Source organism: Aplidium turbinatum, chromosome 16, assembly GCF_918807975.1.
Source record: "Aplidium turbinatum chromosome 16, kaAplTurb1.1, whole genome shotgun sequence".
Taxonomy (NCBI): Eukaryota; Metazoa; Chordata; class Ascidiacea; order Aplousobranchia; family Polyclinidae; genus Aplidium; species Aplidium turbinatum.
Window position 1 is genome coordinate 11,325,287 of NC_137487.1, and position 14,590 is coordinate 11,339,876.

Genomic DNA, 14,590 nt, shown 5'->3' on the forward strand with positions numbered 1-14,590 from the left:
CAAAATGAAGAGGTCACATAGAAACGAATTGAAACAACAAGAAATAACTGAAAAGATTTCCATACATACTTTGCTGCTTTTCATCATTAGTCCATACGTCGTCTTCTGAACACAGTGCCATCTCCGCTTCATTTATTTTGTCCAACATTTCACAAACAAGATCTTGAACAATTTCGTCAACAGTGTTGCAATCTTTTGTCGCTATGGCCACCAGTTCTTCGACAATTTTTGAAACGGTGGCGTCGGTGTCATCGCTTTGTGACGTCACGCGCTGCAGCACGGTGTCCATGACGTCACGAACAGCGTCATCGTCACTATCAGAAGACGCTTGACTTGTGGCGATTTCTTGGGAAACCATCAAGGAACTGACAAAACCTTGACCAGGCGTGCAAGGCAATCTTCCTACTGAAGTGACAGAGTCCTCGGAGAAGAAATCGTCCGGCGCAGACTGGCTTGCTGCCGAAGACTCATCTGAAATATTATTACAAAGAATACCATCAAGTTTCATCATTGTCTTAAGGTCGTTGGACTAAATAATGCAAAACATTGCTTTTATCAATAAACGAATTATTTTGTTATGACAATTTTCCTACCTGGATCTGGCAATTCTGCTGCGATGCTTTCTTTCGCCACAGCGACGTCCTTCGTTGGAAACACGGTTGCTGTTTTATCAATAACTTTATCTTCGTTTTCAACAATTTCTTCAACGTCAATAATTTGAGTTTGCTTCAGTTCTGTTGATACATATACAGTGTTAAAGTATTGCATTTCTATCGCTTTCATCACAGAAGCAGTAAGTTTTAAGTGAAATTGCGCATTGTGAACCAGACGTTTAGACTATGAAATGTTTACTGAAAAGCTTGGGTGTTCATCAGGACAACTATCGTTTCTAGCACTAATTGCAACGTTGCAACTAGTGCTAGAAACTGTGAAACGTTTGTTGGAAAAAGAGTAAACTTTCGTTTCATGTTGTAGCAAGCACCTTTTTCTGCATTCGTCGTTTTTAAATTCTTATAATCTCCAAACCGGATAGGTGAAGCCAGAGAATATTTTTTATTTTTCATAATGACGTCATAGCCGGTGAGAATTCTTTCGCCGACGCCAATCTGAGACAATAAAAAAATATTTTGATCTTTGCTGCAAAAACCTAAATCAATAGTAGATAACCAAGCAATTGCTTAAACAAGTGGCTACACTTACACGAAGTTTACAGCGACCTAATCTCACCGTATCTGGATAGGACGTTCTATTGCATACTCACTTCAAAGACAACATATGTAATCATCCTGCAACTGCAATGATGACTTTCACTTTCAACGAAAACATACTAACCGAGTCTCAGTGTCATACTTTGCGCAGTGTTGCAACATTAATCGACATTGCCTGCATATGACCAAGTATCACCATATGCTCCAACAACTAAAATGGAAGAAGGCACGAGTTGAGACATACCCAGGTCAGGGTTGATAAAGGAGTTAAAGCGAGTTCTTGCGGCTGCTTGGGCTGACAAAGTCTTTTGTGATGCGCTCGGAGACGTAACGCTTCAGAAATAATCTGAAAACACAAAACAGGCGTCACTGGTTGATGGGATCTCATACTTCAGTTCAGCTATAGGCGAATTGTAGCAGAAATGTTTGAAAGGTAAAATACTTCTCATATGCTACGCCTAAACCTGGGTCTGCTACTATTCGGTGAGAGCCTTTTTCGGAGAGTTCCCTATTCAGTGATTTTTTAAATTTTTTTGGAAAATTATCGGGTACCGTAGCCTAATTATCATTGCCGCTTTTACATCGTTTTAACGTCGCTAAACGTTGAAATAAGACCCTAACCCCTACCCCTTAACTCCTAACCCTAAAACGGCAATGATAATTAGGCTACGGTACTCGATAATTTAAAAAAAAATCACCGAATAGGGCTCTCACCGAAAAAAGGCTCTCACCAAATAGGGAACTCACCGAATCGGACTCACCGAAACAGGCCATTCCGCCTAAACCTACGTATGCTAATTTGTTTTCACAATGTGCAAACTGTATTTGGAAAATTTCCTCAGTTGTAAAGTGCAAATAATCTTAATTGTCTACCAGACTCTTCTTGCAAAGCTCAGGGGTCCGGTTGTCTGAGCTCTCAGGCACACTTCCCTTAATTTTTTTTTTCTACCTTTCAATTTCTCACAATTTGTCCAAATTAGAAAAGTTAAATATCTTCGCTAGTAGGACAAACTATCCAAGTCTAAATTCATCAGAATAAACATGAAATAGTTACCATTGTGACGACATTATAGCTAAAAAATAAATTAAACTACAAAGTTAAAACTTCTATACCTTGATATATGTAACTTACGCACTCAGCTGAGTCTCTATTTCGCTGTGCTAAAACTGCTCTGTAAAGCGCTGAGAGCAAAGCATATCTGCGATGGTTACAGTGCTATATTAAAGCATACTATTAGTACTGTACCTCCTCAGACTCGGTTTGATCCAATTCAGCATCATATATTGAAAATGAACTGGAAAACAAAACAAGACTTACAAGGTTACAACATTGGTTAAACAGTACCATTCACCTTTTCGCAAGTGCATTGGTTATGATGATTATACTGCAATAATTTTAGGAAATAGGACACTCGCTCAAGTACGGGTCTACGTCAGAATAAAATTTCCTTAAAAGGCATTCTATTCATATACCAAGACGAAATGCAGTAAGTACCGGTAATACAGCACATGAAACTTTTTTATAAGTAATTAATATAACAATAAACGATTAACAGCAGATAAAATACAATCTTACATACCAATGTCTAAAGAGGTCGCTGCTGTCTCTCCTTAAATGAGGGCATTCTGAGAACATTTTCTCACGCAAGACCAGTCCTTTTGTGTATTCTGGATCTTTCTCCAACGCCTGTGCAATCCAGTACAGACAGCCTGTTGATACCATGTGTGCATTAGGAATTGTCACAAAGTTTCGTTTAGATTGCAAACCGTGGAACTAAGCTGCTTGAGTTTTTTAACAGACTCACCAACTGTTGTCAAAATAATAGCAACAAAAACCATTTTCAAAGAGCCAAAAAGAAACTATTAAAACCGCAATAAAAAATTCAAGAACGTAACGTCCGTCAAAAGTTTCGTAACATTTCTATTTTCTAAACAAAAAAAATTACTTGAAGCACTTAAATATGAAAGTAATTCAAATTTAGCCTATTGTAGTGTCTGCAAATACCTTAGTATTGAAAAAGATTCAGTTGTTGTACTTACTTTCATAATCTAAAAGTGCGTACAAGACGGTGACTGCCCAATCCAAACACGGCCAATGGTTTTCATTGCACTTCAGCCCGCTTGTAAAAGCATGGCGAGCCAGAGCCAGTCTTCCGAGTGTTATAGCATGAGTGCCGATACACAGCCACAGCGTCACATCGGTTGTATCCAGCATGACGGCCTTATTTGAAAAACTAGCGATAACACAAAGCAATAAACCAGTACATTTTGCATCGAAGGGAAATTGATTGGAAACATGGCGATCTATACTACTGGCCATCCCAACGTGGCAACAGCCAAATAATGTGGGGGCCTATACAAAATTTCAATTTACCGACTGAGATAAGTGTTACAACATGAAATCAGCAATTTTCATTGTTCAAGTAATGTTTTTTAGCCTAAAAATTGTAAATACAGTGCCAAAACGTAATTAAGATGTAATATTATTAAATAAGTGGCAAGAAAGCAGGACAATAGCTACATATTAAGCATACCATGAGAATCAAGATATCAACAGAATCAAGGTACACGAAATCAAGAGTGACCCAACTTCCAAAACACTCAGTATGTTAAAAAATTTGTTTTCTAATTCAGAAGTAATTGTTTTCAGTAATAATTCATGCAAAAACGCCTTTTTTACGCCTAATACCTGTTAGTTGCAAAAACTTAATAGGCCCCCACATTGTTTGGCTGTTGCGACGTTGGGAAGGCCAGTAGTATAGATCGCCATGATTGGAAAGTAAAACAATCAAAAAATATGGATATCATGACATATGCAAATATATATGTAAATTGTAGATTAGAAGCAAATGAAGTTACTGCTTTCTACCACATTTTAACAGTTTGTTTCACTGTTGGTGGGATTTTCACAAAATTTCTTACTCAAGTGGGATTCCCTTAGGCTACTTAATTAGGGCATAGTTAGCCTTCATTGCATAAAATACCTGTAAATAGTGTTCCATTGCTGCATTGATATCACCTCTTTCAGCTAACATGCTTGCCATGTTCTTGTGTGTGGAGTATTTCAATATTAATCCCGGATCCTTCAATGGATGTTCCATGGCTTCACCATTTTCATCAACCAAAGTTGTTGCCGCCTGAGCATGAAGATAGTGTGTATATACAGTAGTTTCAGTGCAGTCATATTGAAAGTATAGTAAGAGCAGGAAACTATTGCAGGTGTATTCAATGACACAAGTAGGCTGACAAGATGCAGTATAAGATATGAGGTTGGCAGTCAAAATGTGTATGGCAAGAGACACCATGTTTTAACCATCACGCTAGCGACTAGTACTAGTCAGTAGTCTTGACAGCATCACATTCGTTCTGCCACACTAGCTACTCTCATTAAAGTAAAAACAATTTGAAATTCCACACACTCGAGTGACTAACGATGTCTCCAATAGATCTCCATAGACCCTGATGGCATCATTGTGGTTTTGATCTTGCTGAAGTTGAAGGGCGTAGTTGTATAAGTCAAATGCTTGTGCTTCCTAAATAAAACAATCAAAAAAATTAAGCAAAATACATTTTACAGTAAAATAAAAATCGACTCATTTTCTAGTGCCTAAAATAAACACATGATTAGCTAAAAAATGCTAACTTTATAAGAAGTGATTTAGGTTACTTACAGTTTAGCAATCTATTTTCAAAACATGATAAACTTATTGTGCTCTTCAGAATATTCAAATTAAAAAATGATAAATGAAAGAAAAAGTTCATGGGTTAAAAACCAGTCTGCTACTACTTGGAGAATTCGATTCGGGGAAGCCGATTAGGAAAAGTGTCATTTTGGAGAAAGCTTTTTTCAGTGGTGGTGATGAACAATAAAAACTGAATGCATGAACCTATCTGAATCTGATTTTTACCTGTGCTTCTTTTGTTCCTCTGGGTGTTTGATTTTCACTACCTGGTCCATCACTTGTCCCTTCATTCAATGCTGCGAGGCGAAACTGAAACAGCAGAAAGCACAAATAATGCATCTATCATCAGATAGTGAAATAAATGCCAACTATAAGTACTTAGAAGTAGGCTATACTATAAGCTATCTAGTATCTATGCCCCAATGCCCCATAGTAACACATTAATGCAGAATTATTATAGTACAGGCCAATTCAAAAGTAATGTGATTATACAGCAGCAAATAATTTCCATACATTGTAACTTGTTAATCACATAATCGAAAGTTGGAAACTTTTATGGATAATGTGAAACATTTAATATATAAATGTTGAGGAAAATCAATGGGCCTCCGTATGTAACTGTTTGTTTAAATTTGAATTGTGGCACTCGATTAACAGCGCTTCCTGAATTTCTAGAATGAATATGACTTTTTAAAACCCATTTAACTACTGTAGTTTGGCAGAATGGCCCGTTTCAGCTAGTCCGATTCGGCTAGTTTCCTATTCGGGTACCAGTACAGTCTTTCTCGGCTAGGTCCCTATTTGCCAAATTTTTGAAAATCCAATCATAATCCTTCTGTAACCTAACAAAATCCTTTCGTAAATCTAACAAACCAGCCGAAAAAGACAGCAGCCGAATCGGACTAGCCGAATCGGACCAGTCAAATCGGACTAGCCGAATAGTAGCAAACCCGTAGTTGGGAGTACAAGCAACTTGGGTACACAGAAAAATATGAAAGACTCTCCTGAGTTCACTTTCTCAAAATATACTACACCAAATACAGTGCCATGATAAAAACAACATATTTCTAAAAATGAACTAACAGTGAACTACAGAATAACATGAATTTTATACATACCATGTTCTCTTTACACTATTGAAGATACAGAACTGTCACATTGATTCAAGTTATACAAAATGTTTAAATATCTGAGAATATAAATCATATATATACATTATACAGTAACTTACTATATAGTACATATTTGGGTAGTCATATATGAAAATATTTTGATAAACATTGATTGAAAAGGCTTTCTTTAAAAATCAGCATCATTAGTTTGTACAGACATCATAACAACTCAAATACATATTATACAATGAAAACGTAATGAGTACCGTACCATCAGTCATTATCACGAAATTGACTAGGTCTAGTGAAAAAAACTACCCAAAAACAAATTTGACTGAGTAAACTATGGTATAGAACAAGCAGCTGTACACTGTACAGTAACGATTGCATGCATTTGTGATTAAAAAGCCCCAAGAACATTTTTTAATTGATAAAGTAGAAACAAAACAGTTTCTAGATCCAGACAATATAAAACAATGATAATTCTACTTGGTGACGTCAAGTTAAAAGCTTCCAGCAATTGAAATCACTGAATATGGAAACCTTCATCCTCAGAGTGAGAAATCTGTTTTGAAACTATTTGTTTGTTTATCATATCCAGGCTTACACCTGGTAGTTGAAGATTTAGATCAGTGGTTCTCAAACTGGGGTCCGCGGTCCTTTTGGGGTCCGTGAGACAATTTTCTGTGATCGCGAAGCACCTTCCAACAAAATTAACACAATCCCGAAGAAAAAAATTGTGGAGAGTAAAAATTTTCAGGCAAATTATTTTCCAAACCAAACTTAACAGATATATTTTAGTAAGCTGGTTTGCCATCCCTCCAGGCCTCCACACAGTTTTTTAAGCCCGGCCTTTCGTTTGATTGTGATAGCCTTTGTTTCGTTTCTATCGACTTTGTGACATCAAGGAGTGCATAGTGGTGAGTAATTCTCCTACAACACTCGTGTTTACCAGATCAAGAACAGAATTACAAAATATACTTGACTAAAAAGGGGTTAGGCGAAGTTGATTAAGGCTGGTTATTTTTACTGATTTAAGTTTTGAATTGAATAGTTTTCTGAACTTTAAGCTTTTTTAGCCTCAGTCAAACTCAAATTAACCTAAAATTAAGAACTTTTTTACTTTACTAATTGAATTTTTAAGTTAAATTTGAGTACAAAAAGTGAAAATGGCTCAGCCTCGAAAAAAATTAAGATGCAATGATTCCTATATTCAATTTGGTTTCACTGCGATACATTTTGGAGGAGAAAAAAAAGCCGCAGTGCGTGCTGTGCTGTAAAGTTTTAGCAAGTTCTGCTCTAGAACCTAGCAAGCTGAAAAGACATTTGGTAACACATCAAGATCATATTGAACCAAACGGAATTTAACATAGAACTGATAACACCCAAGCAGGTGCAACCATTTTATTGACGTGTGCATTTTTAATTGCATATAACAAATAAACTATTAATTATTTACCATTTTTGCGCTAATTTGCCTTAAGTTTTGAAAGACCGTGAGTCGTTGAAAAAAACACAAGGAGACCGTTCAACAAATTTTTTGAAAAAGTTTGAGAACCGCTGATTTAGATTAAGTGGCGGGAAGGCAAGGAAGCCAATCTTCATATCCACCTTCAGGCATGCCTTTAAGTGTCCTGCCAAAGACACAGCCGCATGCTCGTGAGCGGTGTCAAACCAGCGCCCTTTCGATTGCTGTTCCAGGGCTCTCATCACTCGGATATGCAGCCGACGTTATCAAAGTTAGTTTGAAACTATATCATAACATAGGTCAACAAAATTTTTTTTTTCTTGCATGGACTTTGATAACTGATTTAGTTTATTTTGGGGTGCTGAATCCCAATCTGAGCTCAGATTTCCTCTATCACATCATGCTTTTTAGCAACATGCAATCATGCATGTTCCTTATTGATGAATTACATAAAAGCTGCTCATTCACTCACGAGTTTGACACCACACAATCATGCACAAAAGAAGCTTCAAAGGTTTCCAAGCTACAGGAGAAACATCTTCTCAAAACTGTTACAAATGCTTTATTTTATCAGGACGAAGAGGCCAAGTTGAGAAAGTACTTCCATCCAAAAGGCCATAATAGAAACAAGTATGGATGCCTACTTATAGGACACTCTGTCTTCATGAAAAAGAATCATGCAAACATTAAGGTTGTGCTGGAAAGATTAACATACATACTGCAATCACCAATCATTGATCTGCGTGGATCTTAGAATGGTGAATTTTTATTGGGACAACAAGAAGGTCACACCAAGTATCCTTGCTTTTTAAGCTAGGCAGTGGCTATTTGACCGGCGCCGGTCTTTGAATCTGGAACACTATTTGACCGTCATTACGTCATTGTCCAGTCACTTTTTTTCTTTTTCTCTTTCAAAGCAAAAGATGAGAAGCGCGCATATAAGTTCTGAATCCAACCATTTATTCAACTCGTTATGTGGCGCGTGTGGTACGTCGCCGCTTCCTATTCTAGAGGGACTGAGTTCGATACCACCCAGAAGCGTTCTTTTTTTTTAACTAAATTTTGACCCAAAGTGCATTTTGTTGAGAGCAAAAATGTATTGCTTCGTTCGGCAAACACGGTCACATCAATTAATCATTTTATTTTTCGTCATTAACGCGTCCGGGACGAAAAAGATACTAACTACAAAAATCGATACATATAGACCTCCCAGCACGTTAATGAACGGGAAGACGTGGCAAAACCTTGAAAAGTTTAAAACGTGCCTGAATTGAAAAATTATGTAGGCTATATACCGTATCAGTAGTTAGCACGGCCACAATCGGAAAATTACCCAGAGAAATTCTCAAATTCCAGCAAATTAAAAAAACTCCAACTTTATTACTCACATTTGAAAAGACATAAAAAATAATTAAAAACTGACTACAAAAATGCACTTCGTGTCAAAATTTAGTTAAAAAAAATAAATAAAAAAAAAGAACGCTTCCGGGTTGTATCGAACTCAGTCCCTCTAGAGTCGGAGGCGGCGACGTATTGCATGCGCCACGTTACGAGTTGAGTGAGATGGTTGGATTTAGAACTTATATACGCTTCTCGTCTTTTGCTTTGAAAGAGAAAAAGAAAAAAGTGACTGTATAGTGACGTCATGACCGGTCAAATAGTGTTTCAGATTCAAAGACCGGCGCCGGTCAAATAGCCACTGCCTTTAAGCTACTGGATAGTCAATTCAACAAAGAACATATAGGGTAAAAAAATGGCCACCAAGAAAATTACAATGAAATCTGGAGTTATGAAGAATATCATAACCCGCAGGTTGATTGGAACGCAGCTATGGTGCAAAAGTAATTGAAGTGAAATTACAAGCTTATTTTGTTCAAATAATCAACCAGTAAGCTTTAACGTTAGCAAACAATGACTGTTGTTATCTTTGTACCATAATAGCCATCATGGCTAAATAGCAGCAATGCAGCATGCATAGTCTTATTGTAATGAAGACAGTAGTTCGATTTATGATAGCAGTGAAACCTCATCAGGGAAGCAACAATAAAGTTAGACGATGATTCGCATCTTCCAAGAAAAGAAAAAACATATATATATCTTTTCTAATGCATCAAATGTAACAATGTTACATAAGACTTGATTTTCATGAACACTATATTGTTTGGGCAAATTGTGAATAATTCTAAATGTGTTATTGAAGGCAACACACAAGTGTTTAAAGTGTTTCTGACTATAATCTTAACTCTATACTCCGATCATAACCCAAACCGTAATCCATAAAACTGGTCCAATTGGCATACCTGACAATGCCCGAAAATGCTTGACAATGGGTATTTAAAGGTATCAAACAATTCTGTTGCTGTAAATACATGGTATATAGCCTACTGGTATATATTATAATGGGTGCCCGTATTAATCTCTGACGAAACAAAATCAATTCACATTAGCCTACACTTTTTAAGTATATTAGGATTAGGGTGCTGGTTAAGCATCGGCCGCTTTGGTCAGTGACGTCATTTAAATGTGTGACGTCATGCAAAAAAACGCAACTACTTTTAGGAAGGGTGCAAAAACGCGGAATAGAAGTAAAAGCGGAAAGGCTATTGATTTTTAAATATTTGTAGTGAATAGTTCCTCCTAGCTTTCTCATTTCTGCTCGGATTTTAACAATTTTCCTATCGTTGGAAAGCATGATGCCTCATCTACCCGAATGGATTAATTGCCAGTCTAAAGTAGGCATTACATTTATGTAGCGCTAACTTAAACTTTACTATTTTGTACCAATTCTTAGCAATTCAATTTTTAAAATAAAAATATCAAACCAACACAAATTAAAAGAGTATGTCTTGGTTTATTCATATGTTAACTTTCACATTTATATCTAATCAACAAAACGAGCAATCGTTGTTCAAACGTAACCGCTCGACGAAGCTTTTTTCCAATGCATTTTTCAAGGCGATTCGATCGTGGTTCAGTATAAGCCGCCCACAGTTTGCTGTGATCGATGAATACTGCCTCCACCAAATATGTTGTAGCTTTCTCATTTCTGCGCGGATTTGAACAATTTTACCATCGTTGGAAAGCACGATACTGCATCTATCCGATTTAATTGGTTGCAAGTTTAAAGTAGGCATTATATTGATCTAGCGCTAACTTAAACTTTACTATTTTGTACCAATTCTCAGCAATTCAATTTTTACAATAAAAATAACAAACCAACACAAATTAAAAGTGTATGTCTTGTTTTATTAATCTAACAACTTTCACGTTTATATGTTACCTACAAAACGAGAAATCGTTGTTCAAACGTAACCGCTCGACGAAGCTTTTTTCCAATCCATTTTTCAAGGGGATTCGATCGTGGTTCAGTATAAGCCGCCCACAGTTTGCTGTGATCGATGAATACTGCCTCCACCAAATATGCTGTAGCTTTCTCATTTCTGCTCGGATTTTAGCAATTTTACTATCGTTGGATGGCATTATGCTTCATCTACTCAAATAGATTAATCACCAATCTAAAGTAAGCATTATATTTATGTAGCGTTAACTTAAACTTTACTATTTTGTACCAATTCTTAGCAATTCAATTTTTACAATAAAAATACCAAACCAACACAAATTAAAAGAGTATGTCTTGGTTTAATTATATGTTAACTTTCACATTTATATCTAATCCACAAAACGAGAAATCGTTGTTCAAACGTAACCGCTCGACGAAGCTTTTTTCCAATGCATTTTTCAAGGCGATTCGATCGTGGTTCAGTATAAGCCGCCCACAGTTTGCTGTGATCGATGAATACTGCCTCCACCAAGTATGCTGTAGCTTTCTCATTTCTGCTCGGATTCTAACAATTGTACTATCGTTGGATGGCATTATGCTTCATCTACCCGAATGGATTAATTGCCAATCTAAAGTAGGCATTATATTTATGTAGCGTTACCTTAAACTTTACTATTTTGTACCAATTCTTAGCAATTCATTTTTTACAATAAAAATACTAAACCAACACAAATTAAAAGACTATGTCTTAGTTTATTCATATGTTAACTTTCACATTTATATCTAATCCACAAAACGAGCAATCGTTGTTCAAACGTAACCGCTCGACGAAGCTTTTTTCCAATCCATTTTTCAAGGCGATTCGATCGTGGTTCAGTATAAGCCGCCCACAGTTTGCTGTGATCGATGAATACTGCCTCCACCAAATATGCTGTAGCTTTCTCATTTCTGCTCGGATTTGAGCAATTTTACTATCGTTGGATGGCATTATGCTTCATCTACTCAAATGGATTAATTACCAATCTAAAGTAGGCACTATATTTATGTAGCGCTAACTTAAACTTTACTATATTGCACCAATTCTCAGCAATTCAATTTTTTAAATAAAAATACCAAACCAACACAAATTAAAAGAGTAGGGTTAGGGTTAGGGTGGGGTGGTTTGAACCACTTTTCTCAATATTCCTAATGTCTGCTTCAGGATTCAATTTTTCAGCAATTTTTTTGCATGACATCCAAGTCTAGGATGTACTTGAGCAAGCCCAAAGTGAATTTGCAAATGAAATTTATTACAACGAAAAATATAAAGTATTTTCAGAAAGTTCTCAAGTGGTTCAAATCACCCTTGGGTTGGGGTGATTTGAACCACTCAAAAGGGTGATTTGAACCACACTGGGGTAATTTAACCCACCTTTTCAAAGTTGGATAAATACACATTGTTTCACAAATAATCAATGAAAAAGATGTCTCAAACATTTACAGCGGTATAAGTACAAAAATAATAAAAAACATGCAACACAAACAACGACCAGTAACTGTCAATCAACTGTCTCGTAAGAGTAATTAAGCATTGTCAACATCAATATGTTATCATTCCAAATTGAACTCTTTCAGGCAACAATTGAATATAAAATGGCTCTCCCTTCTTGCAGTTCCTCCCGCTTTTTGTGGATTGGGTAAAACTTTTACTATGTCGCTTCGTGGAAAAGACCCTTCATCATTTTCTTTGAATGTAAATGATGGCTTTCCACTCTTATTTGTAGATGGAACCTTTTGCAAGAAGCGAGCTTCAGGCTCCTCGTCGATTGTGCCCACGTCATCTATCTTGCCAATGTAATGACGTGTGTTCTCTTTGGTATTAAATTTAACAACAACAAAATCTCCTACAGCAAGTTCTTTGGGATTTTGCTCTTCATTTACACTACTTCCACTCTCTGATGCTGTGTCTGACATATCGTCCAAAGGAACTGCATCATCCTCATCAGAACTTGAGCTTTCATTAAGAGCTAGCACACGTTTTGTGGGGGGTTTCTTTGGCTTTGGTCTAATAATTTTTTGTTTTCTTTTGAGCAATTTTTCCTGCTTTGCACGTCTTTCTTCGTGCTGAATTTTTATTGCCTGTTTTTCTGGAGTCTCTGTGAGAACCCGACTTTTTACTCGTTTCCTTTTGCGTTGAACTCTTGGGGTTTTGCTTGATGGTAATGGAATAACTTCGTTGGGTGGTATGAAGCTTTCTGAGGCGTGATATTCCTCGAGATCTTGCAATGAAGATACGGGTAAATGTGTCGCACCTTCAAAGAAATAAGCATTATCAGTTGATCGGTTAGCAATAGTGTTGGGAACTGCGGCCATAACATTAGCTTCATTCACTTCAGGTTGATGGGAGGTACTTGTTTGGGGATTTGGTCTATCACTCAGAAGTGATGGGGCAAAATCTGTGTTTGTGAATATACTTTTGTTAAAAGGATATATTCCTGTAGAGGCAAAGCCAGAAGTGATGTTCCTTGGCGTCATAGCGTTTAAAAAAGCCTCCTTAACGCATTGTGGAATGTCATAAATCCGAAAAGTTTTGTTGTTGTAGGTTCGCATCCATCCATCTACAGCCTGGTTGTAATAGCCTTTAAATGGCCCAAACACTGATTTATCAAGCGGTTGAAGTTTGTGAGAAGTGTGAGGAGGCAAAGTCAGCAATTCAATGCCACTTTTATCAGCAAACTCCACAGCCTCCCAAGAAACGTGAGACTCATGGTTGTCGAGAATTAAGAGGACAGGTTGAGAGGGGGAACAACCACTATGCTTCACAAAATGTTTCAAGTAGACCAAAAATTTTTCTTCGTTAATCCACCCAGATTTGGTACCTTCTCCAATGGATTCTGCTGGTCCATGTCTAACAAATTCCTCCTTATATCTTACTCTTGGAAAGATAAGCATGGGGGGAATGGCAACACCTGAAGCACTGACAGCACATACAACTGTTACAAGTTCTCCTCTCTCTGCAGATGTCACAGAACCAACTTGTTTTTTTCCTTTCGTTGTCACGATATGATTTGGTCTTTGCACGGTTGTGACACCTGTTTCATCAAGGTTGTATATTCTACTTGCAGCAAAGTTGTACCTAAAACACAAAACGATACAATGAAGCCTTTTTCAGATCATAAGAATTGCTAAGTACAAAGCAATGTTAGGCTATTGTTACGAGACCTGTCCATAACTCTTCCAAGGTTGTCGAAAAACTCCCCAACAGTTGTTTTGTTGAAAGCTGTCGCTCTTCCTAAAGACGTCGCTTCTGGTTTACGACATGTCAGATGGTGTCTCTCCTTGAAACCTTCAAACCAGTCAATTCCTGCAAAAGTTTATGGGAAAGAATTGAGAGGTGGTGTGTGTTGAGTAATGTCGAAAAAACAAACCAATGTGATCTACAATGTGCTACCGTACACAATTTTCCACACAGAATTAATAAACAAGTTAATCGTGTCTGATTAACGAAACGTCGGAAAATAAATGCAGATTATCACTAAAAACACCTTGTGATAGTTTTGCTTATTTTACACCAGAAGAGCGTATCATGTTATTGAATTAAATGCCTGGTGAACAGTCTCATTCAATTTTTAAACAACATAGGCTTAAAATAAAACAAACCTGCCATCTTAGAAACCACCCAGTTACTTGGCATCTGAATGTTGTTCTTGTCAGCCAAACTGAAAGCCAACTCACGGCATTTGGTGCGTGTGAGTCCGTGAAATCTATCGTCCAGGTCTTTTATGTGCTGTGCGAGCAGACTTTCCAACTCCCAAGGAAACACCAGACTTTTTACCTTCGTTCTATTATAGCCAATGTTT

General features: G+C 37.0%; 1 protein-coding gene across 1 annotated transcript in view; it reads right to left on the reverse strand.

Moving 5' to 3' along the window:
- Positions 1-6,082, reverse strand: part of LOC145785206 (calcineurin-binding protein cabin-1-like) — a 46,272-nt gene extending 40,190 nt beyond the window's left edge. The window contains exons 1-11 of the mRNA XM_082596895.1: positions 6,010-6,082; positions 5,117-5,200; positions 4,628-4,741; positions 4,193-4,345; positions 3,249-3,429; positions 2,789-2,918; positions 2,455-2,503; positions 1,453-1,554; positions 983-1,106; positions 594-734; positions 70-471 (exon numbers count right to left, since the gene is read on the reverse strand). Coding sequence (XP_082453021.1) covers positions 70-471; positions 594-734; positions 983-1,106; positions 1,453-1,554; positions 2,455-2,503; positions 2,789-2,918; positions 3,249-3,429; positions 4,193-4,345; positions 4,628-4,741; positions 5,117-5,200; positions 6,010-6,012 — 1,483 coding nt within the window. The 5' untranslated portion in view covers positions 6,013-6,082. The remainder of the gene's footprint in view (positions 1-69; positions 472-593; positions 735-982; positions 1,107-1,452; positions 1,555-2,454; positions 2,504-2,788; positions 2,919-3,248; positions 3,430-4,192; positions 4,346-4,627; positions 4,742-5,116; positions 5,201-6,009) is intronic.
- Positions 6,083-14,590: the final 8,508 nt, after the last annotated feature.